The sequence below is a fragment of the Saimiri boliviensis genome, chromosome 6 (assembly GCF_048565385.1).
Source record: "Saimiri boliviensis isolate mSaiBol1 chromosome 6, mSaiBol1.pri, whole genome shotgun sequence".
Classification (NCBI taxonomy): domain Eukaryota; kingdom Metazoa; phylum Chordata; class Mammalia; order Primates; family Cebidae; genus Saimiri; species Saimiri boliviensis.
In genome coordinates, this window is record NC_133454.1 from 84,757,789 (window position 1) to 84,771,947 (window position 14,159).

The 14,159-nt window shown below is 45.7% G+C and overlaps 1 protein-coding gene across 2 annotated transcripts in view; it reads left to right on the top strand.

The window, feature by feature from the left end:
• Positions 1 to 314: 314 nt before the first annotated feature.
• Positions 315 to 14,159, top strand: part of INSC (INSC spindle orientation adaptor protein) — a 128,270-nt gene continuing 114,425 nt past the window's right edge. Inside the window, exon 1 of one of the 2 annotated variants that reach the window (XM_003919869.3) lies at positions 315 to 638. In XM_003919869.3, the coding sequence (XP_003919918.1) occupies positions 543 to 638 (96 nt within the window). In that variant the 5' untranslated portion in view covers positions 315 to 542. Of the gene's footprint in view, positions 639 to 2,576; positions 2,658 to 14,159 lie in introns of those variants that run through there. The other variant, XM_003919870.3, reaches the window with a different exon arrangement.

Consider the following 14,159-nt stretch of genomic DNA (forward strand, 5'->3'; position numbering starts at 1 on the left):
AACTGTTCTAAGAATTAGAGCAATTGATAACCTATAAAGTTATCACATATGCAATAAATCTTAGTGATTAGAATGTGTATTATCTTTGTGTATGGATGTGTCTGGATGAGAATATCTGAGTTTGTAAATGTCTTTGAGTATGTCTTGCTGCTTGTGTGTGTAAATACATATGTATATATGTGTTTAAATGTATTTATATGGCCAGACAGTCCCAGTCTCTCTTGTGGAGTTTGCTGTTGGCCCAAGCCTGGACTCCCTGAGCCAGCTAGGGCCGGCGCCGGGGATGGAATTTCCATTAAGAATTAAGCAGGACAGCACAGCATTGAGAAGCCAGGCAGGCGGAGGGGAGGGGGTCGACGGGGTGGAAGCTTCAACGCTGAGCTCCCTTGGGCGGCCTCAGTACTGACTTGCCTCGGACAAGCTTTGCCTTGAGTCACAGGCCTTCTCAGGGCCATGGCCCAGAAGGATGGGCAAGGGGAGAGAAGCTGTTCACAGGGGCCTCTGTAAGGAGACTTGGAGTTGCTGTAGCCAAGACTAGAGCCATGAGGCGGCCCCCTGGGAATGGAGAGGCGGCCAGCGAAGGTCCAGGTGGCTGGGGTCTATGGGAAGTCCAGGAGTCCAGGAGGCTGTGCTGTGCTGTACGTATCTGGGAAGGTGGGTATATGGTGTGTGTGTGTGTGTGTGTGTGTGTGTGTGTGTGTATGTGTGTGTGCGTGTGCATTGGGAATTGGAGGGTGGGGGGCATTTATGCCAAGTGCCTCTAGGGAACATCTAACAAACCAAGTCTGTTTCTCTCTTGCCTTGAAACCCAGACACAGAGTTTAGACCTAGAAATAAAAGACCTTTGAGGTTTTTTTGCTAACATCGATCTGTTTATCATCTAAACCTCATTCTATTTCTAGCGTATAATAAAATATCTAAGTTTTCAAGGTGTTTTATATCCTTAATCTCACTTCATACTTTCAATAACCTCATGAGCTGGGCAGAGATTACTATGTTCCCCAGTGTACATATGGGAAAACTGATGCTCAGAGAGATTAAGTGATTTGTCCAAGGACTCATCACTGGAAAGTAGTAGAGGCAGGATGCAAAACCAGGTTTCTTTGAGGAAGAAGTGGAGACTATTCTTATCATGCCACCTGCCCTACCAGAAACAGACTCAAGAGGAGATTCTGCAAACCCTGCCTGTTTGAGTAAGACTGTGGTTCTAGCGGTAATGCCCAGCCAGGTGGCACCAAGCCCTGTCCCCAGCCTTAGCATTTGTTGAGACAGGAACTAAGGCCCCTCTCAGGGAAGTTGGGGAGTAGAATCAGGCTGTTCTGGATGACTGGAGGATAGAGATGAAGCTGGTTTGTCTGAGAGGAACGACTTGACCACCTACTGAGCCCTGGCCCCCCAGAGACCTGAGGAGAAGACTTAATGTCAGAGAGCTAGTGTGTGTTCGAGGCCAGGGAGCAGCAGGCAGCTTCAGCCAGAGCCTGAACAAAGAAATAGAGATTATCGGAATCAAGGATTAGAAGGCTGCAGTGGGACATTGGTGTGGTCATTGTGTCATGGGGAATGGAGTTGAGCTTCTTCTCCCTGGATACATATTGTGAGCAAATTGACATAGTTTGCATGTGAGAGATTTAGGTTAGATGTCAAGGAGAACTTTCTGCCAATAAAAGGGTTCAAGTTTTGGAGCAGGACTCAGGGAGACCAGGGGCCACCTTTGCTTGAGGACCTCCAAGAATAGGTTGAGATTCTCCGAGCTCTGGGGTATTCATACCAAGACATGGTAGTGGTGGTGGTGGTGGTGGAGGGAGGGGGGTTGTATGAAATAACCTGGAACTTTGACTCCAGGTCAATAATGCCACATTGCCGAGCTTTTGGGTGGGAATCAAGTTCCTCTAGATTTAGCCATTTGACAGAGTCCAGGATGGTGTGTGTAGGTGGGGGGTGGGATCCGAACCAATGTGCCGAAGTTAGAAGGAGTTTCTGCAACAACCCCTGGTCATTTTTGGCAAGTCCAGGGTGTAGAGGGTGACTTAGATGTGTGTGACCATGGTTCCAAAGGAAAGCACCTGTGGTGAATAAACCGCATCATTCTAGGCGTTTGGGGCCGTTCAAAACGGGGCGGCTTCCTCCTTCCAAGCAAGTGAACTGCACCCAAATCCCTCCTTGTCTTGTTTCAGCTCCAAGGGAAACGCGGCACATTCCCTTCCCCTCTCCAGATGTTGGCATGCAGGGTACCTTGTGGGCGCCCCCGCCTGGACGGCTCCATGGCTCCCGGGCGATCACCGTGGTGCCTGCCGCCCGGCCTGGGGGAGCCCGGCCTCTAATTAGGCCTGACCGCGTCCCCATTCCAGCGCACCCGCAGATGGGAGGGAACGCCATGTTTCCCCTGCCAGGGGCACCGAAATAGCGGCAACTGCAGGCAGCCGTGGCTGACGGGGCACAGAGGCTTGGCAGGGAGCGCGCTGTTGTGGAAGGAAGGTCCTTGGGAGGATGTGGCCGCCTCGGAGGGGCGGGCGGGGACGAGCGGGGCGGGGGCGGGGGCCAGGGGCGGCCCCTCGGGCTGGGCCTGCGGAGCGGCCACTTTGTGCGCGGCCTCTGGAGCTCCCGCTGCGTCCCGCCACCGCTGGCCGCTCGCACCAGCCGCCTGTCTCGCACGCTAAGTAAGTAGACAGGTCCTCTGGCTGCTCTCAGGGGCAGGTGCTGCCTCTGCCCGCCTAGTTGGGAGCAGTGCAAGTTTGTGACTAATTGGATAGTAGGAGTAAGTGTGTCAGTGTGAGTGCTTGTGAAGGGGAACTTGTGTCAGTGTGAGGCAGTGTGTCTGGATGTGATGTCCACATGTGGCGTTTTCTAGCATGTGCCCCAGTGAGTGTGGGTGAATGAGAGTGTCAGAGTGTGTGTGGTGGCCTGGAGTGGGCCACAGGTGTCTGTGTGGCACCTGCTCCCCTGGGTGGACTGTGTCTGTTCCTGTGGAAAGGCTTGTGTGTGTGTGGCAGGAAGGCCTCCAGGTGGGCTGAGCCAGGCCATATGTGGATGAGTGGATGTGCCAGAGTCAACCCAGGAAGGCAGAAGCTGGGGCTAGGAAGTGTTATATGAACTCAGGCTTTCTAGGGTGACCTGACTTGTCCCGAGCTGGGGTGTCTTCTCTGTGGGTCATTCAGCTTTGGTTTCTCAGGGGTTGGAGCAGGACAGAAGCTCAGAGCCCTGACATAACACTGGAGTGAATGTGGCTCTGACTGACCCATCTGGCTAGCCAGGGTCAGGGAGATAGCTTGGGGACACCACTCTCAAACCAGGAGAAAAGGCAGGAGGCTAGGGGATGAGGAGACCACATGGCCATGGCCACCCACAAACACTCACAGTGCACCCATGCTCACATGCTGTGTACACACATCCCTGTTCATGGGCACCAATCTTGCACACACTCTTCTCAGGATTGCCATGTAACCATTCACACACTTTTGACATGGATACGGGCAGACAACGACATGTATGCAACATGCATCCACTTTGCACAATGCATATGCACAAACGGATCCTTGGCTTGGCCCCATCCTCAGCCACTAGCCTCCCTCAGCCCCTTTTGCTCATTTTAGCCTGTATATGGTACCTCTGACAATGGGTCCAAAAAACTGGCCTCAGCAGGGAATATTTTAAGTCAGAGACTTTGGCTGGAGGGTCAGGGCAGATGGTGATAAGGTGTATTTGAGGGGTCCCATTTAATCTGAAATTGAGGCTGCCCATGGAGCTCAGCCAGAGAGCATCTTGGCACTTAGAAGCAGTATTTGCCCTTTTAGAAGTGAAAACTTCCAAACATTTCCTTTGGAAGGCAAGCCAGTTCAGGCTGGGATCTGAGATGGAGTGGAGCTCAGCACCTGTAATTTCCTCCATGCTGTAGTTTATAGCCTGGATTACCGCTGATGCAAAGAAGTGGTGACCCTTCTGGGCTGGGGCCCAAGGCAGGAAGCCCAGAGCAGAAAGGACAGTGAATTAAGCTGGGCTGATTCCTTCTCTTCTTTGGTTTCATTCAACTCTAAGTCTCCCACCTGCTGGCTGGTGGAGGGATGGTCTTTGCTCTACTCCTATTCTTTCTTCCAGTGGTCATCTCTTTTCTGGACAGAATCTTCTCTATGACCTGCTCCCTCTGGTGACCACTGGGCACACACTAAACAGTAGTTAGAAGAGTAGGTGCCAAAATACCAGCTGAGTGGTGGTATTATTCCTCTTAGTAGAGCTTCTAGACCTGTCCCATCCTGGCTATTTTCTTCTGGATACTTCAGTGAGGTACTCAGACTATATGTTCTCCTTCAGTTGGGAAGTTAGAAAGATGGTACTAAGTTTCTTCTTTCTTTTCTTTTTTATTTCTTTCTTTCTTTCTTTTTTTTTTTGACAGAGTCTTGCTCTGTCACCCAGGCTGGAGTGCAGTGGCATGATCTCATTACAACTTCTGCCTCCCAGATTCAAGAGATTCTCTTGCCTCAGCCTCCCGAGTAGCTGGGATTACAGGTGTCTACCACCACACCTAGCTAATTTTTGTGTTTTTAGTAGAGACAAGGTTTCACCATGTTGGCCAGGCTAGTCTCGAAATCCTGACCCCAGGTGATCCACCTGCCTCAGCCTCCCAAAGTGCTGGGATTACAGGCATGAGCCACCTTGCCCAGCCTGAGTTTCTACTTTCTTAGTGTTTATGGTTTAGTGTAAGGGGTGACTAAGATCTTACCTACTAACTCCCCTAATATGCAGGAGAGCAAATTGGGTTCAATCACTTTTTGAGGGGAATGCTAGAATCTATCTTCTCTTTAGCCTGATTCTACACCTGACCCTTGGGAGTGGTTAAAAAAGGGCAGGGTGTGGTCAGTCCAGCAGAATAAAGGTGGCAGGGGATGAAATTATTTTCCCATTGTGTTTCTTTTCTCACTCCTGATTGCTGGGAAGCTCTTAGTCCATTATACTGCTCCGTTGTAATAACAATGTTAGTTGGAACCATTGCTTTGGCTTCTAATTTCTACTTCATCAACTTTATAGAATACATATTTTTAACTGTAAACTTCCATATCCTTTGTTGAAGGAAATCAGAATAAATAAATGAACAACCAGCAACTTAGGATTCTATTGGTCTCTGGAGATGGGAACCACATTGGATTTTTGGACACATCCTCAATTTCAAATATGTCATCTGGTTTTCAAACCAAATATCTCAATTTGGCTTCTGTACCTTTGGACTCTAATTGGTGACAATGTCTTGGAGTTTTTTTTTTTTTTTCTTTTTCTTGTAGCTCTGGGACATAATGCCCATCTCTGTGTTGGCTCAGACAAGGGGGATAGTTGAGAATGAATTGGGCCATTGATAAACACCCCCTGCTCCAAGTGCTTCAGCTGCCAGCTCCTCCCTGTCTCAAAAGCTCAAGTGTCTATGTGCCCGAAGGAGTTTAACCCTTGCTCTAAGCCCGCCCCTGGCCCCATGGCTATCCCTTCCTCATGTGACCCTGTCTCAACCCAGGGCTCTGCTAGGAGCTCTGTGTTTCTTGGATCTGAGCCCTCCCCCAGTATGGACCACAACATCTCTGATCAGGAATGGCCCTTATGGAACCGGAGCTTGGGATGAGGAGCTTGGACTTAGGAGTGTGGAGGAGGACATGAGGAGATTTCCTGCCTCCTTGCCTGGGTCTGTGAGGCCATAGGTCAGTGCTCAGCACTTTCTTTTTCATCAAATGGAGTCTTCAGTCTACCAAGTGGTCAGGGAGTCATTTGTTACCTTTCACCTGCAGAAGTGCACCTCATCTGAATGCAGGGTAGTGCTGTAGCCACATTGCAAAGTTGGTGAAACTTCTAATTCACTCCACGACAAATTATTTGTGCTGCCCAAGGCCATTCATGTTTGGAAAGGAGAAAGCAGGAGGATAAAACTGAGCAACAAAGAATGATTAGAATAACTCAAATGGTGGGCTTTCAGGCATTGCACTGAGTTCCTGCTTCTCAGTATGTGTTATGTTATCCCAAGCTGGTGGATGTTGCCTGCCTTCAAGATTCAGCCTCCCAGAAGCATTTGATCACAGGGTAGAAAAGAGGAAATCCCTGTGGCCTGTTACTGAGTAATGTGCTGATGGCTTGGTGTGGATGAGGAGTTTGTTCCTTCCCAGCTAAATGTCATCTTACAAAGGTAAGACAAGACTGGAATGCATCTCTGCTGAATTTTCACACTATTTAGACTTTGGTTGTTTTCATGTGCTTTAAGCTCAACCAAGTGAAAATAGGCTTAAAAGCCAGCAAGACAGCATCGTGTGATATGGTTGGGACTTCTGTGTGGGAAAGATGACTGACAGTAACTCATATTTATTTGTTATCGACTACTGTCCAGCTTCCTTTTTAGGCTCTTTCCATCTTTTGTTTCATGAAACCTTTACACCAACCCTATGACATAGTTAAGACTCTTTAAAATATGAGGAAAATGAAACAGAGCAAGGTTAAACAACTAGTCCAAGGTCAGAGCTAGCAAAGATTCCTTCCCAGGTCTGTCTAACTCCAGTGTGTATGGCGAATGTCCACTGACCACCAGAAATGCCAGGAACTCCCTCATCTCAAAGGCTTTCAGAGTGGGAAAAACCACTCCTTTGGGCAAATTGGGGAATGAGGCTAAGGGCTTGACTTCTCTGTCTGTCTCCAGGATCTGAATGTGATCGGCATCATTGGCCTTTCCAGCCTCAGATGGAGACTGCTGCTGTGTGAGAAGCAGGGATTGAAGGGGTGGGAAAGGCCTTCTGGGCTGTGGGATCTCTCCACTGCCTTTCAACCCCCCACCAACATGGTTTGGGCAGCGTTGAACTTCTGTGGCTTCACTTCTTTCCTGGAGCAATCTCCGTCCTGGGAACCAAGCCTCTGCCCAGAATTTGCGATCTGGCCAGCCTGTTCTCACCTCCTCAAGCTCCAGGGTCCCCTCAGTGCCAAGCTCTGGGGGAGTCCTGGATGCTTTGAGGATGTCTTAGGGCAGATCAGACTCTGTTTGGTGTGATGTAGTGTCTGTAGGCGTCAGCACTTTGGCTGGGTAGTTGTGTATAGTGTTCACTTTCTGCTGGAGAAATGGTTTTGTCTTACAAACCAAATATTCTGGGTTTGGAAGCCATATGAAATGTGGCCTGTGGTGGGAGGGTGTGAGCTGCATTGTGGGCCTGCATGTGGTGCTGGATTAAAAGGCACTGTTGAGGGACAGAACAATCAGCTCAGGCCATCTTACTTCTTTTGATGGAGGGTCACAGGTAGGCAGTTCATACTGGCAATGTGCAGAAAAGAGAGCATGAGGCTTTGCAGCCAGATAGATCTGACTTGGAGCCTCAGTTTCCTCATTTGTAAACTGGAGTTCCTCTTAAGGAAATGTGATGCTAGAACTGGAAAGTTTATTTGAAATAGTGTGTCTTGCATAGAATAGCCAAACGGTAAAATGGAATAGCTTTCCTTCCTATGCTACTCGCCTTCTGTGAAAGAACACTGGCCTCATTGGCACAAGATCTGGATTCCAGCTCAGACTCAGCCTTGGGCACACTGTGTTATCTTGGGTTAAGTCACTTATCCTTTCTGAGCCTCCCTTTCCTTGTGCATAAAACGAGAGAACTCATTTCTCTCACTTCTCTGCATTTTCTGAGGACAATGAAAGAGACTAAAGTTAAGGATTCTCTTGAAAGATCCAGAAAGTGCAACCAAAACTGATTCATTTATTCATGCCTCAGTATTAATTGAGATCATTTGCTGTGCCAGGGTTTGTGCAAGATGCTGGGGATAGAGGTAAATGGGAATATCTCAGCTTCAAGTAGCAATCAGACGAAATGGCAAGACAAACTTGTAAACAAAGGCCTGTCTGTGGGGCATGATCAAGGCAGGTAATGGAGGCACTAATGTAGCAGCAAGGAAGTGTGTCTCCAACTGGGGCAGTCAGAGAGGCCTTCCTCTCTGACTCTCCTCTCTTGACTCTGAAAGTGTAAGTACTTGGTGTGAATCTTGAAAGGTAACAGGAAGTTGCCAGGAGGAGTAAGAGGAGGACATTGTAGGCAGAGAGACCAGAATGTGTGAGGGCACATATGTGTTGCCTAATGTGGTAAGTTGGGAGAACTTTAAGGAGTTAGCATAACTGGAGCCTATGGTGTGGGTGGTCAGTAGTGCTGGAGATGAGATGGAAGATGTTACAAAGAGCTTTATATGAACTTTTTGTCATGTTTATGGGCAAGCACTAAGGTATTTTAAGCAAGGAAGGGACATGGTTGGATATGGGCTCACTTATTCATTCAACAAACGTTTATTGAGTGCTTCCTATTTTTATGTCATTTTAAATTTTGGCATATCAAATATAATAATAATGTATAAGACTTATAAAAGAAATCCCTCTTTATTCATGTCAAATTTACATGATCTTCCATTTACTTTGTTATTTTCATTCTCTTCAATAATATAAAAATATTACTTTTATTGTTTATATAATTATATTTGTCTGTATATTTTTACATTTATTATTTTATTATATACATGAATACATATGAAAATGTTTAAGTTTCTGATCAATTGAAGAGAAATTAGAGACATGATGCCTCTTTAGCCCCTGCATAGTTCAGTATGTATTTCCTTAAAAAGGACATTATCTTACCACAGTACAATTCTGTCCTAATAATGTCTTCATGGCTCCCCCATCTCTCTCACCTCAGTCAGGATCCAATCCACAGATTGCATTTAGTTGTCATGTCTCTTTAGTCTTCTGGAATCCAGAGCAGTTCTTCTGCTTTATTATTTTTTTTTGAACTTTATGTTTTTGAATAGTATAGGTCAGTTATTATGTGGAATATCTCTCAATTTGGTTATTGTTGATGGTTTCACATGATTAGATTCAAGCAATGCATTATGGGCAAAAATGCAACTGCAGCGAGGTTATGTCCTCTCCAGCTTTCCATATCAGCAAGCACATGATGCGGGGATTCCCCTAGTGCTGGTGACAAGAGCTTTTATCACTTGCTTAAGATAATGTCTGTGAGTTTCTCCACTGTGAAATTATTTTTTTCTCTTTGTAATTAATAAGTAATTTTTGAGAGATACTTTGAGACTATGTATAATTTGTTCCTTATCAAACATACCCACTAATTTTATCATTGTCGGTCACTTTGAATCAATTATTTCTTCCATATTCAGTAGTTGGTATTTTACATAATAAAATCTTTTCCCCTCTCCCTCCCTGCCTATCACTGGGGTCTCATGAATTCTTCACTTATTATCAATGATTAATTATTGATAATTAATGAATTATCAATTATTATCTTTATTTTATTTCAGTGTTCATATTGTCCCAGATTTGATTAGTGGGAGCCTCTGCAAGCTGGCTTTATTTCTTTTTGACTTATCATCACGATTCTCTATGCTCTTCCTTACTATTTGCTATAGCAAGAAGCTACAGGCTCAGTTTTTTTTTTTCCTTTGCTACAGGCCTGGAATTAGCCATTTGTCTGAGGAGCCCTGGATCCTTTCAGTGGAAAATAGTATTTAGAAACCGACAAGATTTAAAGGCTACCTGTGTTCCTTGTGATTGATGCGTCATCGTTTATATGCTCTCTTAGCAAACAAAGTTAGGACATATATGCATACTTATTTCTCCAATCAACCAATACAATACATTGTTACATGTTTTTAGAAGAAAAAAATCCCCAAAGACTGTGATAGAGAATAATGGGGTAGGAATACTTTAGACTGGATGGTTAGAAAGGGCCTGTTTTAGTAGATCATATTTAGAAAGACAGCATGAGATGGGTGGATGGATGGGAAGAAGAAAGAGGCTGGAGATTGTTTTAATTATTCATGCAGTAATTACAAGGACCTGAACTATGTTCAAATGGAGAGGAGGTAGAATCAATAGGACACAGTGACTGGTGAATGCAGAAAGTGAGGGAGATGAAAGAGTCTAGGAGACTCCCAGGCTGATGTCTTAAAGACCTCTCAAACTCATTGTGTACAAAACAGAATTTCTATTGTTCTTCTTTTACACCATCCTACTAAAACCTGGTCCTCTTCAGACATTTCAGATCTCATCGAATGACTCCTTCATCTGGGTAGCTGCACAAGTCAGAGAGACCTGACAGTCATCCTCAATACCTGTCTCCCTCAAAACCCATATCCAGTCCATCCCCATGTCTTGTTGAAATCAGCTTGTAAATATCTTTCAAATCCTTCACTTCTCTCCAAATCTACCAGCATCACCCTAGTTCAAGGTGCCATCTTCATGTTTCTCGGGTACCGTAAGAGCCCCCGATGCCCCTATTTCTGCACTGGCTCCCCTCCAATTTGTTCTCCACACAGCAGCCAGAGTGCATTTCAAAACACAACTCTGTTCATAACATTTTCTTCCTTAAAAGTAGGTTAGTTACTTCCTGTTGATCTTAAGATAAAGACCACACTCTTTAATAAAAGTCCTATGAGGTCTTGCTTGTCTGTCCTCTCCTGCATCTCCCTACCCATCACTCCCTGGCTCTCCCTGCCTTGCTGGCCTCAGCTCAGTCTCAGTCCCTAGGGCTTGTTAGGTTTCCTCCCACCATAAGTCTTTGTATTTGCTGTTCCTCTGCTTAGAATGCTTGTTATTCCTGACTCCACCTACTGAATTCCTGCTTAACTCTCAGTTCTCAGCTGAGTTGTCACTTTCATATTTCTCAGGACTAGGTCCAACCTCATTTTATAAAGTTTTAAAACATCATGTACCTCCTTCAAGGCTTTATCATAGTTTCAATTTTGCATTTATTTATGTAATCATTAATGCTTATCTTCTCTATGTGATGATGAGGTCTGTGATGGTTGGAACCATGTCTGATTTTGCTCATTACTTTATCCTAGCAGGTATCATGGTACCATGTTACTGACACATGCCACAAATATATGTTGAACAAATGAATGAATGAAGATTTATCATCTGAGTAACCAGATAGAAGATGGTCCCATTCAGTGGAATAAAAATTATGACAGAAACAGATTTGAGGAGGAAAATGACTTCATTTTGGGACAGCTTGCATTTGGGGTACCTGCCAACCATGTCTGTCCCCCAGAGACTTTACCTTCTTTTGTACAAATTAGGATGTCACTAAGGAGCTTTTAGGGGGCCGGTGACAGGTGACATCTAATTCCTGGATTAGTTTAAGAAGGTCCCTGGAGGAAGTGGCTAAGTCACAAAAGGCATCCCTGAGCTGTGGCTTCTCTATCTATCCTTATCTCTGGTTTGTAGAGCATACAAGAGATAGAAGGGGTTTCCAGGTGGTCCTGACTTGACTCCTTGGGTACTTGCATAAAATATCTTTACAATCCTATGAAAGGCTCCTTGGAACTTTAGTTACTTGTATGATTCACATTTGTCAGGAGCTGCCAACATCCTTCCTACCTCTAGCAATACACTAGACATAGGCTTAAAAGAATACGGAAAGTGGGTTGTGCTAAGTTCAGTGAGCCTTCCTTGCAAAGATGTCATCAGCACTAGGACAGAACAGCCCATTCCATCCCTCTGACTCACTCACTCTGACATTCCTCGCTCACTCATTCAACTTCGTATTTCATCTTGTTCTTTCAGTCACTTACCCACCCACCCATCTGACACCCACCTATCCATCCAGGTATCCGAGTTTATGTTGGATTTATAGCAGGACTCAAGGCTAATACATTATCTTCAGCCTGACTACTTTATTTCTCTTTTCTATGGTCCTCATAGCTCAGAAACCCAGGCAAGGAGACTGTCAGGGGTGGGGAAGATGTTACTGTGCTGGTCTAGGGCTGGGCTGGGTATGATTGCAGGGTGTTAGCAGGAAGAGTGGGAGACCAGAAGCGGCCACACTGATGACTCCTCTTGGATCACTGTCTGCTTTTCTGGCTTCCCCTCTTTTGTTGGTGATGAGACCTTAGAGATTAGGCTCCTTATTCAGGTATATATAAGGCAGACTGGGCTTTGCAGAGGTGTTAGGGGGCTCTGGCCTTAAGGGGAAATAGGAACATAGCTCCCTGTGAACTATACTATGGAAAAAATGATGCTTTTGTTTTCTTCTTCCTTTTAGACTACAATTGCACTTTAACCCTGTGGAATTTGCAGAGAGGCTGGGGGAGGGTGGAGGGCAGGATTTAAAAATGTGGCATTTAGAAACCAGGCAGTAGACTAATCCTGGCCCTGCCCCGCCCCTCCGCTCCTCCCAGATGCTGCTCTTTCAGTTCTCTTAGGCTTGTCATTTGCAAAGAGCTCCCTAGAATGCGTGCTGTCCATCTGCTTTCGTGGCTGACAGGGCTGGAACTAAACAGGCATAGGACAATGACAGCCACATCAGATAACAGCATCTTGGAAAAATGCCAGAAGGTTGCAAGGGTCTAAGTTACAGACTCATTCACTCATTCCCTCCCTCCCTCATTCATTCATTTATCTACTTAGCACCTACTAGCAGGTGCCACATTTAGTTCTCAGCACTGGAGATTCAACAGTGAACAAAGCACAGATTTCATGCCCTTGGAGGATCTGGTTTGAGAAGATAGACAGTAAACGGGTAATATACACAATACAAAGTGTGAATACCATGGAGAAATATAATAAGGGAGCTCCAAGGGTAGGAGGGGGTTTATACATTTATACAGGCTAAGGAGGTTTTCTCTAATAAGCAGACACTTAAGCAGAGGGCAGGAGGAAGCTATGTGAATACATGTCAGAAGAGGAGCCAAATAAAAAGAAGAGTAAGTACAAAGGCTCTGAGGGATGCTTGAGAAAGCCTGCTGGTCCATATGACTGGAGTCTAATGAGGGATGAGGAGAGTTGAAGGAGTCGAGATCAATGCAATAATGGGGGCCAGATCATGAAGGCTCTTGTGGGTTATTTGAAGAACCTTGGTTTTTAATATGAATGTTGGTGAATATTGAAAAGTTTAGAAGAGAGAAATGTCATACTATAACTGCTATGAAGATAGTAGAGTGTTACCTGGGTGAGAAATGGATTAGGAGCCTATTATAGTGATTTAGGTGAGAGAAGACGGTGGCTAGGACCAAGGTCCACTTATTCATTCATTTATCCTCCATTTCATTTTCTATTGTACAGATGTCTCTGTAACCCTGCCTAAGTATGAGGCCCCTTAGCACTTTGCATTCATTCCTCTGTTTGCCCTGCCCCCATGATCTGTCCAGTTATCCTCGTTGCTCTCAACAAGTCTTTACTTGCTATTTGTAGAGCATTGTGCCAGATGCTGGCTAATATGGGCATTTTTTTTTTTTTTGAGATGGAGTCTTTCTCTGTCACCCACGCTGGAGTGCAATTGTGCAATCTAAGCTCACTGCAAACTCTGCCTCCCAGGTTCAAGCAATTCTCCTGCCTCAGCCTTCCTAGTAGCTGGGGATGACAGGTTCATGCCATCACACTGGGGTAAGTTTTGTATTTTTAGTAGAGACGGATTTCACCATGTTGGCCAGGCTGGTCTTGAACTCCTGACCTGCAGTGATCTGCCCACCTCAGTCTCCCAAAGTGCTGGGATTACAGGCATGAGCCACCATGCCCAGCCAATATGGGCATATTCTTGCAGGACTTTGACTCTCTCAAGGAGATAAGATGCACCCATAGGAGATCACCAGTCAGCTACAAAACCAAGCAAGTCTCTCAGGCTCAGGATGAAGCATGTCAACACTTCAGTGTTTTAGGAGCCCTGTGGGTTGGAGGTCAGAGTAAGCATCTGGGAGGAAGCCACATTTAAGCTGAATCTTGACAGGTGGGGAGGGCAATTCAGCCCTGAAGAATAATGGAGAAGTTGCTCTGAAGCTTGAACATAAGGGACATGTTGGGGAATACTGGGTGGTAATGCTAAAAAGAGGAGGGGTGGACTAGAAACAGGGTCTGGAGTGTAATGAGTACCAGGCTAAAGAGTTCACATCTGAGTTGAGAGACTTTGGGGAGATACAGGTTTTCAAGAACATGTTACAATGAGAGCTGTGTTTTGAGAAGCTGAAACTAAAATCAGATGGAGGAAGAATAGACTGGGGACTCGGAGAGCAAGAAGACAATGACCTTGTGTGAATCTGCTTGGCCTTTTGGTCAGCAGGAACACTGAGGCTAGGAGGACTTCTGGGGTGGCTCCTGGATACAATGGTGTGGGGCTCTATGGCTAATACGAACAGCAGGAGATGGGAGTGGCAGTCCCTGG